A 16453-nucleotide genomic window follows, 5' to 3' on the forward strand; every position below is an offset into this window, starting at 1 on the left:
GCCGGCCGGCCGGCGCCCCGAGCCGTGCCCGTGCCCTCTACGAGGGGAGCTGGCCCCGCGCGATGGGGGCGGGCAGCGCTACAGCCCCCTCCCCGCGGCAGCGCGGCCCCGGCCCGGCGTAACCTGTTACGCGGCGCGCTCTCCGCCTGGGCCGCCGCGGGCACCGGCGCCCGCACCCCCGCCCGCTCCGCCGCGGGTGTCGGGCCGGCGGCAGCCCCGAGCTCGGCCTGGCTCTCCGGCGCGGCCGGGGGGACGGCGGTAGCGGAACGACTCCCGGGTTTCCGTCTGAAACGTTAGGCGTTCGGTGCAAGGCGAAGCATCCCACGTGCGGGGGACACCCCCGTTGCCCGTTTCCCCGCATGCCGCAATAGGGTGTAGAAGCGCACACGCGCCCGCTCCGGGCGCCGCGGCCGGGCAGCGCCGCGGACAGACCCGCCGAGACGCCGAGGATGCGCCCGGCGCTGCCGCGGGCGGCGTTTCCGGGGGCCAGGGGGGCGTCGGTGCCCGCTGCCGGTCTCCGGCAGCGCGGCGGGGCCGCGGCAGGTGCAGCCGCCGGCGCCTGCAGCCGCCGCGGGGCGAGCACCGGGCCGCGGCCCCGCTCCCCCTTAACCCTTTGTCTGCGGCCCGGTGCTGCGCCGCGGCCCACGCGGGAATCTGCGCGGGGAGCTCCGCGCTGCGGCACGCGGGGGGGGCGGGCGGGCCGCGCTGCTCCGCGCGTCGCAGGTGGTGGCACGGCGGGGGGGGGGAAGCGGGGCCGCCCCCCGCTGCGAGCAGCCGGCTGGCCCCCGCCCCCCCGCGGGTCCCGCGCGCCTTTGTGGAGGGCGGCGGGGCACGCGGGCGGCACGCGAGCGAGCGCCGGCCCCCCCGCGGCCGCGGCCCCCCCGCGCGGCCCCGCTCGCCGCCTTTGTGCGCCTCATTAGCATAAAGCTGCGCGACCCTCCCGGCGGGCGGCACAAAGGGGCGCGGAGAGCCCGGGGCGGGGGCGGGAGAGCCCGGCACCGCGAGCCGCCGCTCGCCCGGGCACCCCGTCAGCGGGCCGGCGGGGCCAGGCCGGGCTGGCCGCGGGGGGGTGGGGGGTGTAGGACCGCCCTGCCCGCGCGGCCCCCCCAACCGCTCGCCCGCCCGGTGGGACAGGCGTGCCGCGGGGCGGGGCGGCCCGCTGCGCATTAGCATACAGCTGCGGGCCCGCCGGGCACGCGCCACCGCCCCCCCGTCGGGGCTGCACACCGAGAGCCCTGTCCCCGTCCCCATCCCCCCCGTCCCTCGAGGCTGCACACCGAGATCCCCTTTCCCCCGTCGGGGCTGCACACCGAGACCCTCCCCGTCCCTCAAGGCTGCACACCGAAACCCTCTCGTCCCTCCAGGCTGCACACCGAGACCCCCTTTCCCCCGTCGGGGCTGCACACCGAGACCCCCCCCCCCCGTTCACCCCGACGCGGCTTTACGGAACCGGCGCTGCCGCCTCACCTGCCGTCGGCGGGGGTCCGGCGCCGGCGGTCCTGGCCGGGGCGAACATGGGCAGGTGGGAGCGGTGGCGGCGCAGGTAGCGGAGGACGGGCTCCCGCAGCGGCGGCGGGCAGGGACTCTGCCCGTCGGGGTCCTCCGGCGGCGGCTCAGCGGCGGGGGGCGGCCCGGGCACCTGCAAGGCAGAGCCGTCAGTCGCCGTCCCGGGAACCATGCTCGCGCGGGGACGTGAAGTGTGGCCGCAGGGACCGAAAATGGCGTGGAAACGTCTCGCGGGCGAGACGCGCGTGGCGGGGGGGGGCGCGGAGTGAGGCTGGCACCGGCGGCACGGGGCGCACCCCGCGGGCTGCCGGCTTTACCGGCACTGTCACCCGAGAGCGCGGTCGGTGGGGCGGCAGTTCTGGTGGCTAGCATCGCTCGGTTGTTTACCCCTCCAGAACTACCCGCGCTCCTCTGCATGAATGGCCACGGACGCCACGTCTGCGTGGAATTGAACCAGCGTCTTCATGCGCAAGAACCTGTGGAAATGCCCGACCTTCTCTGACACGGCCTTGTCTCTAGTGCTCACCGGAGGAAATTCCCCCCCCGGTGCTAATTTACTAGCTGCTTTAAACTGACTTCTCAGAGCAACCCCAGCTGCAGTTTGAAAATCAGACCATTATTTCTTACTGAGGCCAAGTACCTTTTCTAGAAAATCTCACGCTGCACATGTGTGCCCTCAGTTTGCTGTAATACTTCAACAGCTGATGTAGCTGCAAAAACCCAGCCCCGCCATCTGCATGTTTGCATAGCTGGAGCTCTGCATGTTGAAATAAACACGTTTGTGACTCTGCGAAAGGGTAAACATTCCCTGCGCCATCGCTCGGCTTTCAGCGACGGGCAAGAGCATCCTGTGCAAGAGTCACGCATACATCAAGGGCAGCGTTGGGGTGACAATTTCAATACACAGGCTAAAAACATAGTCCCTGCCCCAGCTGTAACTGGCTTTTCTATGCATATATTGCTACTAGTGAACGTTTCCGTAAATATTATCCCTAAATGCATGAGACTGATTTCCAGTTTTTGTGGAAACTATAACGCGAAATGTCCGACTTGTGTGTATTTACACTCGCAGTTCTTAAACATCTCTTTCAAAGGTGTATTGTTCCCTCCTTTTTACATTTCATTACTAGTTTATCTGCATGCTGAAGTGAGCTGGAATATGAGCAACAGGAAGCAAAGACAGTAGGTCTCTTGCTCCGTATACAAATACAGCCAGTCCTGAGGCATTTAAGATATATTCCATAAGTGCAGGGTACCTACTATATATTTGGCAACGTGTCTAGAAGGAACGCCCAAGGAAGACATATAAATGTGACAGTTAGTAAATATAGTTAAAATCACCGTGAAGAAAATCCAAATAAAAATACAAAAAGTAAAGACAAATTTGCGTTCAGATGCAGATACCGTCATCTATGTTCACGTAAGCAATTCTGACTCATAGAGGTGCTTTCAGTCCGTTCAGTGAGACTATTTTTGTGTGTCAGGACTACTGCAACAAGAAAACGGTAAGGCAAGCGAGTCTTTAATTTGTAGGACACCAACTCCCCTTCCTCTCAAGTTGTTCACACAGCATGCGAAGTGTGGCTGAATAATGGCAAGAAAAACATTTCTCATCAGGCCTCCCATTCTGCACAGAATTTCATTTCGTGTTCTTTTATAGCTGTCTTCCAAGGGAATCTAAAATAAAACTGCACTGAGGCACTTTCTGTATCATGACAATAGGAGGAAAATTGCATCTAGCCCTTCTGGGAGGAGGCAGGGGTCGAGCGTTTGTGTGGCTACAGCTGTGACATACAACAGCACGCCAGTTTGGGCCATGGAAATGGGTGGGCTACAGTCTATGCAACGTCCCTTCCTTTCGTCACCCTGCCTACATTTACAGTTGATTCTGTTTGTTTTCCGCACAGTTAACTCTGTGAGCGAATACTTAAAAAATACTGCCGTCGCACGGGATTCCACTGCGTTAGACAAAAGCAAAAGCAGCATGAGGAGAGAGAGGGTAAATCGGTCCCAAGAGGTGGGTTGGAAGTATCAAGATCCAGACTGCAAATTATGTTTGAGATCGGCCAGAAATTCATCAGGGGGTGGGGGAGGCAGTTCTTGGGGATGTTGGAAATCTGCAGTTAGCAGTTCTTTTCGTGGAGTGCAGCGAGCTTTGGATTTTGAGCAGGCGAAGTTACAGGCTGCTGAGACTTTATGCCTCCGTCTACGGTACTAAGGCCAATGCTGTAAACAGCATTAGCAAACGTTTCAATTTCATCCTTATTCAGGAAATCCACTTATCACTGAAAAAGCCAGTTGCTTTCACTCTTTCGGCTACAAAAACCATTCCCTGTGGGTAGATGTTGAAAAATCTACTTCTCATAGGCTCAGCTGAGACAGGTTTAGGATGGCCTGCAGTGTATTCATATTAGGAAACATTAATTAAAAAAGGGGATAACTGAACAAATAAGCCTCCAGATTCTGCTGGACAGCTGTACTAAACTGCACGTATAATGCAAAAGTCCCGTGAAGGAAAACAAAGCAACTTAAAGTTCTACTGGCAAATTTGAAAATATGCCCGAATAACAAAACTGAACAGTGTGCTGTACTTGGTGAACCCCCTGTTTGCTATAGGATCTGCTCAGGTTTCCCAGAGCAAATAGCTGAACAGAAATATAAAGCTTTAGGAGAAAGATGGGAGAAGAAACCAAAGTGAACAACACTAACAAATTACCTAAATAATAAAATGCACTCGCCAGTCATTTTTCTTACCTGTTCCGACATCAGGATTTGGCGCAGTTCCTTCTTGAGATCAATAAACCGATCGTGATAGATGGCCATGGACCAAGGTTCCCTGAAGTAGCTGGTTAAAAAAGAAGAAATTTAGTTATCTTGTGAACCTCTCATTAACCACTAATAAAGTATTTACCTGCTTTTTTTCCTTTATAAATTACAGTTCTGGACCCATCATGATCGTTTGTTCATAAAATGCCTCCTGTAACAGCATGGTCAATCAATTCTTTTAATGGATGTTCCTGATGTACAGCCAGCTTCAGTAATTACATTTAAAGTGGCTTAATTCAGAGCTGTGGCAAGACCCAGTGAAGAATCCTGATTTTATCAGAATTTAAAAGCCTGAAGACCTGTAAAGAACGGTGTCTCCATTATCTGTCCTCATTTGAGAAAAGCAGATTGCAGGATTAACTGAACTGCTGCATAAACAAATTAAATTTGTGTAGACAATGACACAAATGTTGTTCATCATTAAGGTTTCTGGATTAATAAAGGCCAGAAAAACAGGCCACCGCAGTTTTGCAATATGTTCTTTGCACTAGTACGCTGAAGCTAAATTGAACCTATTCTAGGAGGGAGCTCTTGTAACTTTTTCTTTCAGTGACAGCATTCATGACAGCATTCTTCTGTGAAAAAGGAGTAAAAGGATGGAGAGGACAGAACTCGATGCAGAATCTCAAGGCTGTAAATGTAACTGGAGGCAGCTAGGTTACAAAGCTGTGATTTACTTCTCTTTATAACGAAGACCAATTTTTACAGCTTCAGTGAGATGTTCTGTGTGTAATTCTTGTTAATGCTAACTGGAGTCGGGAGGTGCACCGCGTTCATCCCAGTAATGACTGAACAGATGTCAGCAGGGTCACCCAGGAGTTTTAAGATGGGTGCATTTGCGTGGCTGCGACCGACATTCTTGTCTTTGGAATGGCAGCAGCATGCTTGGCACTGCTGTCAGGAGTACGCATACGCTATCGCTTGATTCAGTTGCATGGTCTTTAAATGAACATCTGGATAAAGCAACTTAAAAGGCGCTACACAAGTTTAATAATTCTGACATATCTGTCTACAGAAAACTAATGTGCAGATTCCTTTTTGCAGAAGATTTTTTTTTCATTAATGCCAAATGGCAGGATTTCCCCCCTCCCACTCTGTGAATAAAACATCAGCTCTCACTAATGCCCTGCGCAATTATGAACACTTTGCGCACTTTGGCAGAATTTTGCTGGTTTTTTTACATACTCATCCCATCGTAAGCTCTCTTCCCCCTTCCCACTGTGCCCCTTCCTCTGCCTTCCTCTTTGTATCGCAGGCTGGCTGGGGTTGCCTCTCCTAGATTTGCACAGTGTCCAGCACAGTGGGGCTCTCTCCAATAGATGTTTTCACAGTATAAATATTTATTGACACTATTACAAATACTCTGTCCTTGCTATGGTAAATGCTGCCCAGCCTAGGAGTCTCTGATAGCACGTTACGACGACTGTGACACTGCCTATTCATTCGAATATGAAATGTTAGAAAAGATGAGCTCAGCTTTAAGTATCTTTATTTAAGTAATTATGTACCTACAATGTGTGCAGAGAGCTAAAGAAGAACAGGATATTCCCCAAATATTTAAAAAATCTTAAATTTCAGAAGAAAAATCCCACCCAACACAAACCTTTAACTCAATGTTGATATTAGATAGCAAAGCAGGGAAAAGGGGGGTGTTATGCAAGAATACATTAAGATAATTAAAGACTCTCTCTTTTTACTGATATGCCCTGCTGAAAGCCATGCTCCACTGGCCAAACATTTTGTTTTCAAGCTGGCATCTTAATTTGAATTCTAACCCTGATACAGTGATTTCATCTCTTAATTGAGGCACATCTTCCAACTGCCTTACCTCCGTTAAGTTGTTCACCTGCCTCACTGAGATGTTGCATGAAGTGATGTTTATAAAATGTTTCAGGGATGCTAAATATTACTGCTATGGTTACCAGCTCGGTCCATAACTGCATTTTTAACTGTTCCCGTCAATATTCACAGTTTTGGAGCTCAAAACCTGAAATGTGTCACCCAGTTTGCGCTATTTAATGCAAACAAAATGCCCTTTTTTGGAGAATGGAGAATGTCTTGTCTGTATTTTCTAGATAGGCTGCCAAGAGGAGCAACCAGTCAACAACATTTACTCCCAGACTCCCTTTGCTTCCCTTCACCTGAAGAAATGTAACCACCAAAGGCAATTTAAAGATATGCTTCACAGAAACAATTGGCTTTCTTTGCTGGCTCTGCGTTTTTATCTATTTATCTTTCCAGTTAGAATCACCTTTCTAAAGGGGCACATGGTGTTTTTGAGAAAGCAGATCTACATATGGCTGCTAAAGGGAAGTTTAATAATGAAAAAACCCATTTGAAGCCAAACCAACAAGTTGACTTTCTGAGGCTCATTCTGAATTTTATTACCACTTCAGCAGCAGTCCCTCAGGGCAAGCTGTAGAAGGCTTGAAAGTATAATGCTCTTCAGTATACAAGATGAAGCTGGCATGCTACCAACAGAGGCTCAAAGGCTCCTCAACTATCATGAGAACGGCATCTGCCACATGTGTTTGCACCATTTAGTCTTTCATAACCTGCCAGAGCGATCAGGCTAAATATGTACAAGATGACAATGTTTGCCAGGAGCATAACGGGTTTTCAAACTTGGTCACTTCCTAACGGGGATCCCCTGCTGGCAGACTTTTATAGCGACAGAAGCTATCATGGGAAGGCATTTGTAACGAGAGGGGATGAAATGGTCTCCTTTTGAAGACAATAAGCGACATCCTTTTTGTTGCTAGGAAGCTGGTCTCGCCTTTCATTGACAAACAATATTTAAAGTCTGTTCTGCCTCATTTGTGATGTGTAGCCTACGTTAGATGAAAGGGAGGAAGGAGGAAAATATTTAGTGGCGTCTTGCACAAAAGACATGGAATCTTTCCCTTTTCAAGAGATACTCCATTAAATAAAATGGACAAAGTTGGCCACTGCTAGCAAGCAAAAATGGAGTATGCGTGCACACGGCTTTCTGTCTGAGAGCTGTCTGTATTCTCCATTTCATTTGCAACCACACACCACTTTCAGAGAACAAGGCTTCTGCCTCTGTGAAAGCTAATTCTGAAGCTGCCGTACGTCTGCGGTGTGTCCTGGCACTCTAAAACAGGGGCACCGAGGACCCGACACCGACCTCTGGCAGCGTTTCTGCCGTCTAAGTCAGGTCTAACGGCATGAGATGGATCACTGACAGCAAGATGTTGAAGCCAGAAAATCTTAAAAATTGAATGAAAAACCATCAGAATAACACACTCGGTTTGTACAACAAAGGAAAAAAAAAGAAAAATACAAAGTTGAAAAACAATAATTGAAGTTTTTATAAACAATTTTAAATCCCATGACAAGAAAGTAACGGTGGAAAGGTAAAGACCCGCTCCATAGAGGCAGCTTATCTACTCTGGTAGACCTAATCTTTTATCATTCGCAAGCTTGGTGTAACTGTAATACTCATACAGATCAGTTTTATCACACCACTGCGATGTTTTCCAAACTTCTGCAAGTTGGGCTTCCCTTCATGAAAATGAAGCAAAACAAGGCCCAAATAATTTCCACTTATATTTTTAAAGATGGGCTTCTGAGGACCATTGTTGATTTTGTCTTTATGCATTTCATATTGGGTGCTGTTCTTGGAAAATCTCAGCTGAAATCCACTGGGGGGGGAAAAAAAATCACTCATAGAAAGAGAAACTGAAAGCAGTGACATGAATGTGTTCAACATGGCAAAAAAAAACAGAAACGAATTTTTAAAAAAGGTTTGATTTTCTCATTTCTCTTAATGTGAAAGCAAATCTCATTATTACAGCCTGAAGAACGGTGGTTTTCTTTTTAATATGAGGATTGTGATATGTTTTTAATTACTTCCATTCCTTTTCTTGCTGCTTCCATGAGCCTGATGACAGCAGAGATAACTGGTGCCACCACGGGAGGCCTGTGGGCACACCTTATGCACCGGGAATGCAGACCTGACGGCTCATTAAACTACGTGGAATAATCCCTCCCTGCAGGTGAGCTTATGAAATTACCAGAGCGCGAGTGCACGCCGAGACCGCCGCGCTGTAGCGCAGAATCCAGTTAAGGGAATTTGAACTGCGGCCCTAAGCAGCAGGCACTCGCTGCTGCCTCGCCTGCGCTCCCGGTGACTTCCCTCTGCTGTAAGACCGGGACAAGGAGGGGGATTTTCAAAAGCTCGAAGGGCAGGTGGGCACCCGTTCCTTGTGACGATGCCTTTGGAAAATAACTGGCATGTTATTAACTACAGATTTTGAGGTCGCTGTGTCTGTCGGTGTTCTTTTGCTACTCAAAGCTTTTATGGAAACGGTAACAAAAACATTCAACTCCTTGCATCCCTGCTATCCCCACTCTTTCACCGACACACATAAACTCAGAGGAAACAACTAAGTTCAGAAACTCAGACAATCTATGAAGTGGTTTGAATCTGTTTGCAACTTTTGTTAAATGTCTCTAAATAATCATTAACACAGATCTCTTGAAAACATGTTCATTTCTTCACAATTCACTAGCGACCTGCCTTATGTCCCATTAAACTCAGTGGGACTCTGGTCAGAGTTGGATCTTCCATCATCCAGCACTGTAAGCGTACGCAGAGCAGCACACGTGTTTTAGTACACAATATAAGGCAGAGTCATTGATAAACTTAATCTCCTGTTAATCTGTAAGTAGTATAGTCTCCTTTCCTCTCTGTAGCTTCCCACCCTTAGTACAACACGGTGAATTTTCAAGCTGGATGTCCATTTTTGTGGGTTTAAATTTCTTTTTTTAAGAAGAAATGTAATGCTTGAAATGCAAAATCTCCAGGCTGTATCAGCTACATCTGGAAGATACTCTATCAGTTCTCAAATGTTCAGACCTCAGAATATTCAAAGCCATTCTTTAGCACGTTTGGATTCTTTAAACTTGAATGACTTTGGCAGTTCATGGAAGCTGAGTTTCTCGTTGGTGCTTCTGGCACACGAAGGAGAAAGCTACCCAGATGCTGGTGTGCTTTTGCTGCAGCGTACCTCTTTCCTTCTTGTTTTTGCCACTATCGAGTCACTAAGAACAAAGCTGCTGCTACTACAAACACCATGAACCAAACCAGAAGGACGAACACAGATGAAACTGAAGCAGCTGGTCAGCTGACACAGGCTTAAGTGTAATACTATTGTGCCAGGAGTGCCTATGAAGAGCAGGGAATTCCACTTCCCGAGAGCGGGGAGAGGAAAATACTGCGGTGGGTTGGGATGCAATGCGATTTTAATTTCCGGGTCATTCTGACATTGCTTCCCAAACACAGTTTGCAGATTAGCAAAAGTCTTTTCTCCACACAGGTGCACGTAAGAAGAAATGTCCCATCTTGCCAGGAGAAGAGGTGTTATTTTGGGGACAATACATGGATGTTTCTAAGACTCTTAATTACAAAGATATTGTGATTCCAGTAAAAGATATAGAGTATTCCCAGATATACCTTGCATAGCTGGACCAGGAACCATAAAGTGTAAATTTAAAGACGATATCAGTAAAACCACTGAGCATTTCCTGCTAAATATCATCTACCCAATAATTTTGAAAGACAGCTTGTTTATGTAGGTAAAAAGCAAGACTAACTTGTGTAAAATCCCATAAAGCACCACCTGAAAGCATTTTTCTTAATCACAAAATATAAAATGTTCCCTGGTTTGCAGTTTCTTAAAATTCACTTACAACTGCTGAACAGTCAAGCAAATGTTGAATTAACACCATGGTCATAGCAAGAAAGCTATTTAACTCCTTGCTCTATAGTTCTACTCACTGAACGCCTGTTTGTCCATGCATTTCAGTCACTCCTGTTAAATTCATTAACCTAGGACTCTCTGTTACTGCCCCGACCTACAGTAATTAGTGAAATCAGTAGTCTTATGGACAATGAATCTGTGATTTACTTCATCAGGCAGATTTACAAAATAATGAGAGCGTTCACTAATTTATAGGCTGACATTTCTCTTGTACTTTCTGATAAGTAAATCATAGAAAGGAAGCCTGTGCTTTTTTACCACTTTTAACAGAACTGTGACCAAACCCACAATGTCTTTTCTTTGGAAGACAACTGGTTTAAAACCTGTGGTTTACACAACCCTTTTTTCTGTAACTGCAATAGCAAAACATAGTGCAGTGCAACGGATCTTGCAGTTCTTGCTCGAGAAAATGGCCACTGAATCCAGACCTCTTAGAGGACAATACTGATCCCACTAGGCCCAGTCTAAAACCTCACTGGGGCTGACTTCGAGGGGATGTGGGTCATGGTTTACACTATATATTGCTTGCCAGCATCTTCACTTTGCAAATGCCAGTTATCCATCATGACTGATAAATCATTTCTGTTTTCTGCATTTCTAATATAACTCTTAGATCAAAGTGCCATTAGCGGGAGGCACTATCAGAAAGCAGATCTTAGCAATACTCGCTTCATGTTGAGATACTGCAGTCCTTTCCTACGCTAAGTATCCTCAAGAGAGATCCTCTGTGATTTCAGCACTGGAATTTGGTAAAGTTTAGTTACTTCACTAGATAGTAGCAGTTACTGTGTAGCTGATTCTCACTGAACTGCTCTTTAAACACTCTAAATTCTGTGCTCTTTAAAATTGATATAAAAACATTGCTGTCTGCTCCTTTTATGAGGACATTATGGCTGACCCTGAAGTAAGGTTTATTGCATTTTTTCACATAGTACTATTTCATACGTAATGTATTATGAAAACAATTAAAAGGAAATTAAATCTGATGCACAGAATCAACAAATACGCTGTGTGCAGTGGTATGATTGCTTTTCTGCAATTACTTGTTTATGAATTCAGAGTTCAATCACTCATAATGGTTTGCATAATTATTAATATGAATCAGCAAGGTTTGACTGCAAATTAATGTGGTAAGATTCAGTTGACTAGCCTTTACTTACTAATTTGGACGTGGGGTTTCTTAGTAACGTAGCTCTTCATTAGCAAGTTAGCTGCTCCTTAAAAACTACATTAATATATAGCAATCTAAAGCCACCTAAAGGGGTCTACCATTTATATTGATTTGCTATGTAAGTACAGCTTTACCAGTGCACCTTGGGGTTAGCATTTAATTCTGGTAGCAAAAAAAGCTGTTAGTGCTTTGATATCCCTTCATGTGTTCCTCTTTTCTTACCCTGTCTCTCTTTTCATAAAAAGCACACAAATTTTCCTCTAATTAGGCTGTAAAATGTACTGAGTAGCATTAGTCCCTCTCAGCCATGCTCACTACCTGCCACATTTCCTTTCTGTTTTTTTTCATCCCTGCAGAAAATAAGTCTCACCGTCTGCATGATGAACAAAAGCCTAAGGTGGAATCCCTTAAATGTAATCACGGTGTGCTAATGGTATGGGATCCGGCAAATTCCAGACAGCAGTGCGTTCTAGCATTTCTCTTAATGAACAATCACTCTTCATTTTTGAAAATCTGGTTTAAAAAGAGCTTTTCTATGTAGCATGCATTTCATGTTTAAGTAATCGCTGATTACCCAGGCTATAAGTAATAAATTTATATCTTTACCTAGTCCTTTTAAAAATAATACTGAAAACATAAAATGTTCTTCTTTTTCCTAATTTGTTTGTTATATTGTGAGATTTATTAGAGTTGCATCAATACAGTCCAGTGTGGTGTTTCTGCTTAAACACTCATTAAATGACACTGCTTAATAAATCACTTTTAGCCTAATGTAAACACTACTTTGATGTGTGAATTGAACTTAAGTAGAAAAGATCTAAATGGTTACTTTAAAATAAGTAAATGCTGTTCCTATCACTCAAAATATTTTTGAGCATTTAGCTTGTGCAGCTAATATGAAAAATGTCATGTGAGCATAAATGACATGGTTTGAAGAGAACAGCTAAAGAAATATCCAGTGATATTATTCACTTCTGTAGTTTCTGGGTGGAATTTTCCAAAGCATGTTGGTGAAAGGGAGTTTGACTCCCTTCATGCATTTCTGTTGCATGTTTGGCAGCCTTGTGTCCTATTGCATATCAGTACCTGTTGCTGCTGAAGCTGTGCCACTTTGTGTAGAGTATCCCTTATTCTTTTCAGGGTGCTTAGCCTCTTGGACAGCAACACCCACCATGTCCAGGCTGCGTGGAGGAAAAGGAGCACTAGCCTGTTTTCGTGTCACCTTGCTAACAGCAGTGAATACAGGTCTTCTAAGAGACATCTGGGGTGGATCACCACAGATCTATGCATGTGTAAGTTGCTCGTTCCCTTCATATGTGAGCACTGAATCCTATCTGCTATTCTGGCACTGGGAAAAAAATTCCTTTGTCACTACATTTCAGCAAAATCCCCTGTACTTTTTGTCCCATGCATAGGTATTGCCAGAGTCATAAGCCACCCTCCCAAAGAGCCTCTGGTTAATGACTGCCAATAGGGGCTTCTCTATAGACCTGGCCCCTCATATCACCAGTCCCCAAACTGACCTCTGCAGATCAGTGGACATGTAAACCCCAACTCTGGAGAACCCCAAAGCTTGCGATGGAGATGAGGCACTCAGAGTGCACCTGCATCTTGCTGCAAATAACTTTGCTACCATGTGATGAGCGGTGGCAAGTTCATCCTCCTTATGGTGCTACTTGAGACCACTATGCAGGGTAGACAAATTGTCAATGAGTTAGACAAGTCTTTAAAATGCTGGAAACCAAGTTATTAAAAAAAAAAAAAGTAAGAAAGTCCTTTTCAGGTCAGCTTGGATGCGTGTGCTTGTAAGGTTTCTCCGCTAATCGTCCTTTAAAAAATACACGCTGCCTTCTTGGACTCCTTCAGAGGACTGACCCTGTAACATTCCTCAGCTCTTAGTTGGAAAGTCTACATATATATACAGCAAAATCTGAACGTCCAGCCTGCGTGCACCAAGATGGCTCCATGATGCAAACTGAAGCGTGGCAAGTATAGATGACTAAAAGCACATTTCTGGTAAGAACCAAATATAAACACAATATAAATAGAGCACTTAGTACTCTGTGTTACGTGTTATTCAAAACACTTTGATTGCTACACCATGCGTTAGTCTATCAACATGCTTTACAGATTGTTAAATACCAGAAGTTCTTAACACACAGCATCTTACTAACTTCAGCATTACGCAGAGAGTAAACTTGGTGAACAGGTACAAGAAGAAACTTGAGAGGGGGATGGCTGAGCAACACAACATTTCAGAGGGTGCCTTTTAGAAACTGATTGCCGTAATGATGTTGCCCCTGACAGGACACTTCATCACTGTCAGCCCAAGTCTGTGCCTTTCCTCCAGTGATGCCTTTGGGGCACTCGCTGTCATGCAACAGCGGTACTCCTTTGCCTCGTCATCAGCATTACTGCCACATTAATGTGATGCAACCAGCATCTTCTGTAGGTCATGACTGAAAACAAGTTCATTAATACAGTATTACAAAATCCCAAGTAAAAAACCACTCACACCTAATTTGATAAATAAGCTACTTAAGTATTTTAGAAACTAGTGGGTCAGATTTTTATGCATTATGTTAGTAGATTTAGTTTTCATTAACGCCAAATGAAGCCTACATGAAGCACTTCTATCTCATATTAAAGGCATGATGCCAGTGAGCATCCATTTGGTTGCCAAGTATCAGGAGACTCCCCTAATTATCCGTTTTGTACTTAAGATGCAGCAGAGGGAGATTCCACCGCTCTGTGGACACGTTCCATAACTTGGCAACTGCCTTACAGTTGCCTTCATCTCGGGAGAATACAAAAGGGTGTAACTGGCTGGTTACATTCCTCTTTTGTGAAGCAGTATGGAGCACTGATGACCGGTAACAAATCTATAAGCTTAAAAATAAAAGAAAAAATATTTCAGAGCTTTCTCCCTACCCTCCTCTTTTATCTGCTGCTACAGCAATGGAAAGAATTTGGAGGCTTTCAAGTGAGCACCAGAGACCTCCGAGGGAAGGGAAGGAGTGTGGTACAGGGGACACTTCATATGAAACCCACTGGAATTTGCTTTCTTTTTCCTTCAAGAGAGGTCTTTTCTGTTGGAAAGAGCCTCACTCTTAGGTGCTCAAATTCCAGTTGAGCCTTTTTGAGATGCAACCTTATGGGGAATGAATAAAAATTGCAGAAACTCCTTTCTGACGTGGATTCCAAATCTAGGGAGTAATGCTGTTAAATTTCCAGGTGACATAAAAGGTTTGTATACAAAATCCTCAGCTTTAGGATACTGTGTCTCTGGTTCCTATGGTTTTGCCTGCCCTGACATCGGTCAACTGCATTGTAAGGCCTCTCTGCTCAGGAACGTAATGGCTGAAGGCCCAGATGGAGTGGGTACACCTACCGTGGTAGCATGAGGCAGATAGAAGGGTGACCATCGCTGATGGCAATGGTGTCTTTTTCTTGTAGCACAATGACAAGTGAGGATGAAACTTTTCTTGGTCAGTAAACATTGCCTGTCCAAGGCCCTGACAATTTGCCCAGTAGACCTTGGCATCCTGTAAAACAGTCAGAGGGATGAAGTGCATCCCACTGTGGTGCAGTCAGAAGAGACAGCTGTCTGACTAGATGTCCTGGTTCCGGCTGGGACAGGGTTAACTTTCTTCCCAGTAGCTTGGGGGTGTGCTGTGTTTTGGGTTCGGTGTGAAAGGAGCGTTGATGGCCCATTGATGCTTTGGGCTGTTGCTGGGTGATGCTTGCACCGGGAGGGGGGAGCACAGCCGGGGTGGTGGACCCAGCTGGCCAATGGGGTATTCTATACCATGTGACGTCATGCTCAGTATAAAAACCAGGGGTGTGGGGGGGCTCGCCCCTCGTTCGTGACACGTGGTCGGCGGTGGGTGAGCGGTTGTGTTGTGCATTGCCTGCTTTGTGTATTCTGTTATTGTTGTTGTTCTCATTGTTATTATTACTGTTCTACTTAGTTTTATTTCAATTATTAAACTGTTTTTATCTCAACCCGGGAGCTTTCCTACTTGTGCCCTCCCGATTCTCTCCCCCATCCACCGGGGGGGGGATGATCGAGCGGCTGCGTGGCATTTATTTTTGCTGGCTGGGGTTAAACCACGACACTAGATGTGGTCGTCTTCTGGCTTAACAGCCTATTTCCTCAGCTGTTGTTTGCATAGGTAGAAACAAAAACATTGGCTCTTAAATTCGCGCTTAGCTAAGTAATGAATTGAGCGCACTCAGACGCTACTCTGAGTTAAGCTGGAATACCTAGTATCTATGAGAATCAGGCCCAAATATGGCTGCACAAGTTTAACTACAGGCAATTATTTTTGAAAAAGACTAATATCTGTTCTTATCACATTAATGTCTATATCACTGGGATCACAGCTGAGGCAGCTAGGCATTCTGAGGAACATTTATTTTAACTGTGCAGTTGCAGAGTTGCACCAAGACCTCCTTTAAAAATGTCCATAGTACCTGCCTCTAAACAAGGAGAAAGGAAAAGAAACGTTAAAACTCTTTAGTTCCATCAGATACAGTGTTGGCTTATGGTTTAACTATGAGAGCTAAAAGCATTGTTTCCCTGAAAAAAAATTTAATTCAAAAGCATTTGAGGCTTTCAGTGAGCTGTGAAAATACTGTAATACGGAGGAGGAGTATCTAACTCACTAAAAGCTTACACTCTCAAGTGCGCTAGTGCATTTTGTAGCCAAGTGACTGTGGCAATAAAGTCAGATGATTTTATGCTGGCTTTTTTGGTTACTGCTTGCTAGGTTGATAAATTTATGAACTTAAAGGGCAGCAGTCTGAATACACATAATCAGTAGTAGTGTGACTGGGGGCATCAGACTGTTGGTCTTGCAAATCTAGGGGCTGAGGGGCTTCCTTCCCTGGCACGGGACTAGGCTGGGACAGCAGCCACTGGTAGCCCCCTCTGACCTGCAGCAGGGGTAGGGCGATGCACGCCCACCACCCTGCTTAGCTTCCTCCACAAAGTGCATTCACTGTAGGGCGAAGGGAGGAGGTGAGAGAAGCGATTTCAATCTTTCATTTGGTTGTGGGTCAAGTCCTGCAGCTTTTCATCATGTTGAACTCATACTGAAATCAATGGAACTTTTCTCTCAGCAAACGGAAATGTTATTTATCTCATTATTACCATGAGCCG

General features: G+C 46.1%; 1 protein-coding gene across 1 annotated transcript in view; it reads right to left on the minus strand.

The window, feature by feature from the left end:
- Positions 1 to 16453, minus strand: part of CFAP61 (cilia and flagella associated protein 61) — a 120897-nt gene that overhangs the window by 7367 nt on the left and 97077 nt on the right. The window contains exons 25-26 of the mRNA XM_075147900.1: positions 4261 to 4351; positions 1468 to 1639 (exon numbers count right to left, since the gene is read on the minus strand). Of these exons, the coding sequence (XP_075004001.1) occupies positions 1468 to 1639; positions 4261 to 4351 (263 nt within the window). The remainder of the gene's footprint in view (positions 1 to 1467; positions 1640 to 4260; positions 4352 to 16453) is intronic.

Source organism: Calonectris borealis, chromosome 3 (genome assembly GCF_964195595.1).
Source record: "Calonectris borealis chromosome 3, bCalBor7.hap1.2, whole genome shotgun sequence".
Classification (NCBI taxonomy): domain Eukaryota; kingdom Metazoa; phylum Chordata; class Aves; order Procellariiformes; family Procellariidae; genus Calonectris; species Calonectris borealis.